The 10,421-nt window shown below is 36.7% G+C and overlaps 1 protein-coding gene across 1 annotated transcript in view; it reads left to right on the top strand.

Annotated features, from left to right (window-relative positions):
• LOC139756918 (uncharacterized) overlaps positions 1-10,421 on the top strand; it is a 93,750-nt gene continuing 83,329 nt past the window's right edge. Inside the window, exons 1-2 of the mRNA XM_071676857.1 lie at positions 1-403; positions 8,387-8,517. Of these exons, the coding sequence (XP_071532958.1) occupies positions 352-403; positions 8,387-8,517 (183 nt within the window). The 5' untranslated portion in view covers positions 1-351. The remainder of the gene's footprint in view (positions 404-8,386; positions 8,518-10,421) is intronic.

Here is a 10,421-nt window from a genome sequence, read left to right as displayed (position 1 = left end):
AGAATTCGAGCTTTGTGCCCACCGCCAAGATCATATAGCCACTCTCCTCAGGAAGAGTCTGCGAGAATGTGCACTGTTTTCGGCTTGTAGCTCATCATCTGAGTCATTTAATGATATCTGGTCATAAATGAATGTATGCGAAATCGCGTCAAATCATTAATATATCAAAATGTAGACCATACGAGGCAAAAGTACTGTCCGAAAAGGGAGTGATGAACTCGCCATTTTAGGAATCTGCTGTCGGTGGACGATTTGTTGTTGTTTTTCTGTGCTTACTTTACGTCTAATTGGAGGCGTCATTCAAACTTTTAAAGAAATCCCTAACTAGCAGGAGTTATCTAGCTGATCAAGATGACACAAAACCAGCAAAATATCACAACATTGCTGATCCCAGACCCAAATGGTAAGTGATGGTGACGGGTTGGCCCAGGTTCCGGGCATGGGCCGTCGTATAACTTATTTTATGCATTTTAAACAGACGCCGTGATAAGTCGATGGAATGATAAGGATTATTATTATATTATTGAGCATGCTTGATGTTTCTGATGTTATATAAGGTCACACAACCCTTCCTTTCGCGCAAAACTTAGTTCAAAAGTGAGCATTCCGTCTCGTTGGTCCCCTAACTTTCAAAAGGATTTTTTTTTAGTATTATCACTTTGCTATATGTTGTACATGTGTTTTGGTGGAATAATGTAAGGGTTTGGGGATGATTTAAGCTGTGGGAAGTGGGGGAGCCTTGAAAATCAATATCCTGATCAGTGAGGTGTAGGTTATAATGAGGGCAGCGTAGAGAATGTTAGCAGGCTAGTGACTGTCAAGGCCTCCTAACCAATTTCGTAGGTGCATGTCGTGAATCATTGGAGCCTGTATTTTGTTAATGAGACGTATTACAATGATTTCACGTAGTTTATATAACGCATGGGAACTTTATGATCTGCATGAAGTTTATTTTAATGCTGTTTTGAACCATGTTAGAGCAGGGAATTTATGAACACACAACTTACGTCTGTCAAGTTCATTTATAATAACTGCTATGTTACCACAGATATGGTTCCATGTGAGTGGAATGGGGATCAGATGTGGTTTAAAATAAGAGGCATGTGATCTTGAGTAAGGTCATTGTGCATGTGGCTTGGTGTGTGTGTCCAATACCATGGAAATATGAGAGTATATTGTCACAGAAATTGGGAGGTGGAGGATCTTTTATAGGTTACCGGTAGTGTTTTATGAAAGTGACTGAGTACAGTGTGTTTAGACTCTTCGTGTTTACTGTAATTAATCTTTAAGGAGTAGGCTTCTCAGAGTTTAATGTTATACAGGCAAGCTCTAACACTAAGCCAGTTACACAGCTATTACTGTGCATTATTTTTCAAGTGTACTTGCCATGGATATTTTGATTACAAAGCCTTAGCTAAATTTTGTCAGTTGATACAAAAGATTGAAGATTGTTACAATCGTCTCTTCTTGATTTTAGAAAGCTATGAAGGATTGTGTCAAGCCCAAAGTTCTGCCATTTGAACATAATGAGTTTATGTTGTCTTTGACCATATTGTCACTGTCAGACTATAAAGCAGTGCTTTAGATAAGTGAAGACACCTTTGTTTATTGACTAAGATGACATGAAATCATTTGTTTTTAAATAATAGAATAAATTGATATGATTTTATTTGCAGTATAATGCCCTAATCTTTAATCCTCAGTATTTGCCACTTTGGCTATGCATCATCGTTAGCATTCAGTATTGAATTACATTTATTTTATTCTATATTGCTTGTGTAATTTTAGAGAACTTGCTAACTTTATATTTATTAACTGATATTACAGGTGTAAAGGGTAATGTATATCAGGGATATTGCAAGGGTAATTACACTTGTAGAATATCTGCTGAACTTATAAAAACCTTACTTAATTGCCAAGATGACAGCAAAATATATATTAACAGAAGATGTATGCTGCAGCTAGGGATCAAATGGCCATTTGCTGTGTCTGTTAACATCTTGTACCATTTTGGCAGCACTCAGTCATGGGTGTGACATATATTTTGAGTAGAATGCCTGGTGAAGTCTTCTACCCCCAGAACCAGAGCTGGGTCTAGGGTGTTGAGTTTGGTCATTGGCAGACGTTTAGTTGAAGTTTATTTTTTGCATTTTTTTATTACTCATTTATTATTTACTTTGAATAACTCCACAGTTTCCCAGATGTACTCCGGTTACTTTATTTGATATTATATGGTAAAATATTTTTGGTCTGCAGGTGTTAACTTCTAAACAGTACACTGAGTAGTCAAAGCTAATAGTGATGAGTTAAACTGGTACACTATCTCCTGCATTTAGACATGTTGATTTGCTGAAATATTGGCTTTAGTTGGTCAACAAGGGTTATGCTGGTAGAGGTATGTATTTTCTTTGTGCACTACTTAAATTGGTTTCTGTGCATTATTCCTGACAGTGGATTTATGGAAAAATGACAGGGAGGGTGTGTGCAACAGAGGTTATTGTTCGTTTATTCCTGATTCTTTCAATGGGAAAAGCAGTGAGGCATAAGAAAGCGAAATTGACCTTTCCTGCACTGGCATTAGAAAAGTTTTTGTAAATTTTGGGATTCATCCAAGTGCAGTGTTAGGTCTGATGAGTGAAAAGAAAGATGCTGATTTCACCAATTTCCATCAGGAGTTGGGGAACTCGTACCCATCACTATCTTGAAGTAGAAAGTGATTTCCGGAAAAGTTTGTGCTATATAGCAGTCGTACTAATTATCCTCACTAAATCTCAAATGGATGGGGGGGCTATGCCCCCAGTCCCGTGATTTTTGGGCCATGTCATTGGAACTCAAGAGTTGGATGACTGAAAATATTCAATAGGATTCCTGATGAATCCAGCATGAACATAGATGACGAAATAAATGTACCATTTGACCCACCTGTGCAGACATATTGACTATCATATAGCAAAATAAACTTATTTGCTTTAATATATCCACTCTTGGATAAAAATGCTCCAGGATAGGGGTATCATGGAACTAGCCTTGGAATTTCATTGCCTTTATCGATGCATATGTACTGCATGGAGAATGCTTTTAAGATTGATAAGGAAGCATGATTTGATTTTTTTTATTGATAAGTAAGTCAGAAGTAGGGATAAGTAAGTAAGTCAGAAGTAGGTGACACACTGAATGGAAATCAACAGCACTTCAGAGAACCCCACATGAATTTAGGTTGAAATATACCAAAGCTGCTGTTCAGTTTGTTCTTCCACTAGGTGAAGGATGACACATTCCGAAAACAAGTTGGAAAATGTATTTTGGAACTTTATTTTATTCTGTGATATTGGACAAGTAGTAAGGATTATGTGTATCAGGTAGAATGTTAGGTTGATACTTGTAGTAGGTAAAACGCATGTAAAATCCAAAGAACCTGTGAAAGCCTCTCCTAACATCCCTGACAGTTGAAATTTACAATTATGCTATTTTAGTTGAAATGTACCAATTACAGTCATGATTAAGCTCAGCACAAACTGCAAATTATTATCAATAAACAGGTGACAGACCTCCCCAACCTTCCCACAAGCAGCCATTCCATGTAATCCCCAGCAGTAGAACAATTTAATGGTATATTTACTGGATTGTATGTAGGGTTTTCATAGATTCTGTTTATTAATTAGTTACGATGTATCTATTTCTACTGTAGTTGACCCAGATTTTCTGATGTACAAGTCCTTCTCTACTTTCACCGTAATATAGAATAAGATGTATTACTCCATAACCCATACTATATACTGAAAACATTACACTAACATTACTGAGTGAAGTCACTAAATATCCAAAGCTCATTGTGTGGCCAAACTGATAATTTCCCAATTAAAGATAAGTTAAATGTTGGCTGTTAGGGAAGGTCTGATGAGGTTTTAACAGGCCCTGCTGATTTTAAGAATTCTGTATATTTTCACGCTATTGAAATTCATACTTTCCCAGATATCCATAGTCCTACCCTCTGTTTACCCACTTGTAGTACGATAAGAATAAAATGATCAAAATCGTGCTCCACCAGTCTTATTCAGTTCACCACATACTACACTATCATTGCATGAATTGCTGATATTTCAAAGATAGTTTCATGGTTTCCCTTAACTGGAACATTATCAAAAAGAGGACACTAGATTTGAATATGTTTGTAAGGTTTTGCTCTACTGGGTGAAACATCATTTGATTGTTTAGTATGTCTGTACATAAAGATGCATGTATAGAATGATTATTGTTGTTTATGTCAAATGATAAAAGTGCTTTTGCAAAATGATTATGACCAAGCAAGGGCTGTGGAACACTTAGAAATGACAGACAGCCCTATTTACGATGTGAATACTGTATTTAGAATTGTACTCAAAAAAGATAATATAGGAATGAATGGAACATACTATTGAGAATCGGGAAAAGTAATCCATCGGAAAGAATTGATTGAGATGCGCACATGAGCAACGGCAAAACCAAAACTGTAAAGAAAAAAAGAATTCAATAGAAATGTTGATGGAATGGCAAGGAATCAATCAGAACCAGATATATGAAACAATGCAGACAATGAAATAGAATGAATGAAGAACAGGCATTCCCAAAAAAATCTTGAAAGATATTAGCATGTATATGAATACAAAAATCTTGGCAACTGAGGACTGAAGACTACGAATTAAGAAAGTAATTATTGAAATTAATGTACATATGAAAATGATAGTTTTTATTCATCAAACAGAAACTTGGTAGAAAGGGAGAAATAAGAATGAAGCAGACACAGAAAGCTTTGAGACCTTCACAGGAGACCTAGGCAAAATTTCACAATGCTAGTGTATCATACAGAAGATTAAGGGATAATTATTCTTTTGTCAACAGAATGATTTTTCAAACAGTATGTGCAAGGTAAAATTAAGGCTAAGAGGGCATCTTTGATAAATTTAGCTTGTGGGGGATATCATTTCTAGTACCAAACTTGAAAAAGTGTAGATGATGAATTAGTTGGTTGGCAAATAATCTCTGACTTCAATGCCTTGCCTTAATAGTCATGGTGTTAATGACCTTTCTGTGGTAGCAAGTATTGTTACCGAAATTTTTTTTTGTCGATGTCTAGTATTAGAAGATATATTAGGGAGTTCCTAGATTGTAGACAAAGAGAGGCTTTTCCTCTTTCTCTAGTAAGGAAGAAGGCTATAATGAGCCATTTCACATGAGTGAAATTATATCATCTCTAGCAGACTCGAAATCTGTTGCTGTAAAGGATGATGAATACACTGATATGGATAATTAATTATGATGTGGTTTTGGATGGTGAGTAAAGAAAGATGAGAGCTTTTCAACTTTATTTCTCTTATGTTTCAGCTTACATGAAAGCCTTTCCTCCTCTTGTGTGGTTGATTAAGCTTTTGCTAACTCTCCAACTGATAAAGCTGTTTAAATTGGTACTTAATTACCTCTTAACTCAATTTTGGATTATTCTGTCTCTAATCCTTGTCCCACCTCCTCACACTGAATCTGTGCCTTCAGTATTCTCTTCGCCAAGTGTCTTCCAAGTAGTATTCCACCTCCAGGTGGAGAAGGCATATGACTCAGATGGCTTACCCCCTTTAGTCTCTAACTAGTCTTCTGATCTAACTCCTTTCCTTGCTGCCCAAAATCCCAGACTTTTCCTTCCTCTTGGAAGCATGTCTTTGTGCAGCCCATCCAAATGAAAGGAAACTATTCTCACCCTTCTAACCATCACCCCATTGCTCTTATTTTGCTGTCTCCAAAGTCTTTACAGTTTCCTTATGTCTTACTTTCTTGAGCACTTAGAATCCCATTCCCTTCTTTCTGAGTACCAGTATGAATTTTACAGTGCTTGATACTGAAGATCTTACCTTTGGTTGTCTTCTCTCAGGGATTTTGGTGAAACTTTTGTTGCTTAACATGTCTTTGCTTCCCAAACTCCCTTTCTTTAATTTATTTGTGTCTCTATTCATAAAGGCACAATTTCCTCTCTGGCTGTTCCATGGTGGTAGTCTTTGATGAAGTAACTTTCCCTCCTATTCTGTCAACAGTCATAAACATCTGGGTTCTGTCTTATTGCATACTTTCTTTTCTCACAATAAAGGATCCCTCTTCTACTAATCCTATTAGCTGTTATGTTGATGATTCCACTTTACATGCTTCAACTCTATATCTCTCCTCTTTTCCTCGTAATACTCACTTTCTTTCTCATACTGAACTCCATTCCTCTCTCAGTTAGGACCTGTGAAGTACCTTTGAATGGGGAAACAGTTACCTGTTAGATTTAATAGCACCAAAATGCAGTTTCTTCCTGTAACTGTCTCAGAATCATTTGTCTCCTTTTCCTTTCGTCAATTTCAGAACAGCATGATTTCACCCTGTAAGAACAAAAACTTGCTGGACATAACCACATCTGCCTTTTTATCATGGAAATCCCTCATAATCATCATTTCAAAACCTGTAGTTCTGTAAAGATGCAGTAATTAGTATTCTTGTTAGCAGCTATTTCACATCAGAGGTCTTGTATGCCAGTTATGGAGTAGTGTTCACATATCTGAGGTGGTTCATCCCAAAGTGGAATCAAAAGTCTTCTGTCAGTTCTCCTGGCATCACTGCTCAAGGAATTTTTATTATCTTTTTTGCTGCTTTGTAATAATAATCTTGAACATAGATACAGTATCATCATGTGTTTTGCAGATGACCTAAGATTAAGTTCATAGGATCAGACAGAAACCACTCCCCAGACATTACAGAGTTACCTTTTGTCATCAGCATCGTAGACACCACTTATCACTGTAGCATTAAATACACTGATTCAGTATAAAATGTCTTGTGCCCAAGATGCAGTCCCATACTAAAGACACTGAATGCCTTCTACTCATTTGCCCTGTGCTTTGGTATATAAGTTGCATCATGGACATGAGGGTTCTTGTGATATGTTGAATTGGTGTTTGTAATGTACATGGGTGGTGTCCAAGATGCGGACAAGAAAATGTAATATTGACATTCACAGTATGTGTACTGTCAAATGGGTGTATGTCTTGTGGAATGGAGTTTAGCCTCATCATACTGTTGGTGCCTTGCTGTCTAGAATCAAATGCAGTATGTGCCACATTCACTGAAACTCGCATTAAACCTCTGGCTATGATTGTTGACTCAAGTTGATGTGCACATCATTGCAGGTCACTGAAAAGCAATGAAAGTCATTGCTATAAAAAAGTGGTTGTAAACAGTTTGCCTGGTTAACCAACATTTCCCTGATCAGAAAATGAACCTCAGGAACCTGAATAAAATTGCTCTCTGCCCATGCTTAAGACTAAGCCTTCTAGACACAACAATCAACAATTCATTTGCTTGCAAACCTTATATTAATTTATTTTTGTTTATTCTGTATTACATTTGTGTATGAATTAAACTATGGACATGGGTAGCACCTAAGTGCTAATATACTCACAGCTGTAATATTGCTTTGTGCTAATTTTGCTTTTCAAAGCAAGCAAAAGTGGAGAAATGTAAAGTGTGCAAAGGTCTTTGATGACCTTTATAGACACAGTAAAGAAACTGAACTACAGTACTGGGAATTATTGAAATCACTGAGGTTATATTCCTTGATGGAGAAGTGGAATAGGTATATTGTTATTTTTTCTTCTTTTCTTTCAAACTATTTGCCATTTCCCGCATTAGCGAGGTAGCGTTAAGAACAGAGGACTGGGCCTTTGAGGGAATACCCTCACCTGGCCCAATTCTCTGTTCCTTCTTTTGGAAAATTGAAAAAAAAAAAAAAAAAAAAAAACGAGAGGGGAGGATTTCCAGCCCCCCGCTCCCTCCCCTTTTAGTCGCCTTCTACGACACGCAGGGAATACGTGGGAAGTATTCTTAATCCCCTATCCCCAGGGATAATATTGTTATTTACACTTGGAAATCCTGGTAAGATGGTCCCAACCTATGTAGAAGATTAATTTCTTCTTAGCACAACAGGATCGGGAGATTTGGAAATTGGTACCCGTAAAATCAAAGGTTGTGATAGGCACGAAAAAATACATGAAATATTTGGGGCTCAAGATTCTTAAACACACAGCCTGCAGCCATAAGAGACACTAAGGGATGCACAGTGTAGAAATTTAAGAAGGCCCTGGACAAGTATTTACCAAGTACCATACCATCCAAGCTGTTGTGGTTATGTGGACCAGCAAGCTGTGGCTTCCAACAGCTTGAGTGACCAACAACCTTACTTATTAGCTTGTTCTCTGCATGAGCTGTGGGGATAGAAGAGTCTAAAGATTACTTCAGAAGTATAAGTGATATTGTTGGTTTAGTTTTTATTTTGCCTTTAAAGATAGTTGTCATAAGCTTAAACATTTTCTTCTCATTGTTACAGGTGGTCAGCCTCAAATGATAAAAGTTATGGGGGGCAAGGGTGGTCACCTACCTATCCAGCTGACAGGAGTGAGTGCAGGTGGCTCTGGTGGTAATGTGAAGGCCACGTTTGTCAAGACTTCTGGTGATCAGGTAATGTACTTATCCATAAATTAGTAGCATCATGTGTATAACGTGTAACAATAAACACAAGTTTACCCTTGAACTGGCCCAATCATCTTGGAATGAGTCTTGTATCCTTGCTCCTTTTGTCACAATACAGATTTATGCTTCGTGCCTCTTTCAAATATTAACCGGCTCCTGCATCTACCAGTTATCCATAGATTTCACTAGCATTGTACCTCCATAGCTGGAATACATATCATACATCTGTCACCTACAGGACATCTCAAGAAAATATTTTTTTTACATCAGTAGTTTGGAAAGCTAGATGTGTGTTCACAGTTGTAGTTAGATTTTGAATGAAAGAAACAATTTTTGGGGCATGTTTTGATGTATTTAGTACTAATAAAGTTACTGTTCATTATTCAAGTAAATGAAGTTCTAAGTAACCTATAAAAAAGTGTATGAAAAATAGGTAGAGTATGTAATTGATGTGTAGAAATACATATATATATAGTGTGAAATAACTGTCTTGAAAAGAATTTATAAACTGTTTAATGTGATTAGGTGCATACCGAATGCAATTATTCCAGGAAAACCCATTGTTATTCTATACTTACCGAGATAAGTAGCATCCATGCTGGCAGCATAGGCCCTCCCATCTCCATTCAGAACCCTACCACACAAACATAGATTAAAGGAAAGTATACTACTATTTTGTTATTTTTTTTAGATATTTTTGTGTACTTGATTGCCATTTCCCATATTAGCAAGGCATTGCCAGGAACAGATGAAGAAAGGCTGCATTAGCTCAGCCATTCTCTAGATGTCATTTGTAATGCATGGAAACCACAGGTCTGTTTGTTTTAGATATTGCATGGTATTGACATATTCCGTACAGAAATTTGTTTTTAGATTTTGTTTTATATAATTTTCTTGGTTTATTTGGCACTGAGGAAATATCACTGTTTAAGCGTTGATTAACTTTGTTAATGTCTTTAATTTTACTTCCTCCTGTAAGTTCACTAATATAGGCTCAAACTTTTTGTTTTCATAAATCATGATTCGAATAGTCTTATGATATGTGGCCCCACTGCTCAAGTTTATGTAACTGAAGGAAGGCTTAGATACATTCAGCAGCAAAAATTTCATATACATTTTTTTTCAAGATATGAATTATCAGAGTGAGAGCTTTGCATCTTAGAGCTATTATCTCCAGTTACTTATGATTGCTTGTTTTTATTGTAAAATAACAATAGGAGTATGAATATCATTATATACTTTTATGCTCTTAGAGAGATAGTTCTTGCACAACATGAAGTAGAATAATGAAAATGATATGGAATATTTGATTTTTTGTTCTAAAATTTTTGCTAGTGATGCACTGAGGGGAAGTTGAGAAGGTGCCTCTTCTTTCCTAGGGTGGCTTGTTAGGGAGTATATTATCTGCCTACCCATTCATTTGATGATTCTCACCTCCGTTATACCTGTAGAAAATATCGTCACAAATACGATTGAAATATAGACAACTCTAGTTCCTTGGGCCATCTGCATTTTTTTTCTCTAAGCCTCAAGTCATGGACAAAAGTCCACATTAAGGCCAGGCCTTAATTGAAATATAGAGAGGATTATGAAAGGGGAAAAGGGTGGCTGAAGTTTGTAAGTTCTTGAAGCACCATATTAAATATGCAGTGACTGGAACAATAGGTAGTAGTTGGTAGGCAGCCATGGAACGGATGTATATTACCATTACAACCTGCCTGGGTATTGGGTGGGTTAGTGATGGTTGCTTCATGAACCAGCACTTGAGTAGTTGTTAAGCTGCACTGTTTTGACCCATGTAGCTGTCTTTTTCTGCCTTACCTACACAAAAACTGCTGGCATTCTGTCCCCAAATACATAATCTCTCCTTGTTACACATAACACTTGACAAC

The sequence above is a fragment of the Panulirus ornatus genome, chromosome 2, assembly GCF_036320965.1.
Source record: "Panulirus ornatus isolate Po-2019 chromosome 2, ASM3632096v1, whole genome shotgun sequence".
Classification (NCBI taxonomy): domain Eukaryota; kingdom Metazoa; phylum Arthropoda; class Malacostraca; order Decapoda; family Palinuridae; genus Panulirus; species Panulirus ornatus.
This window is presented reverse-complemented; position numbering and strand designations above follow the sequence as displayed.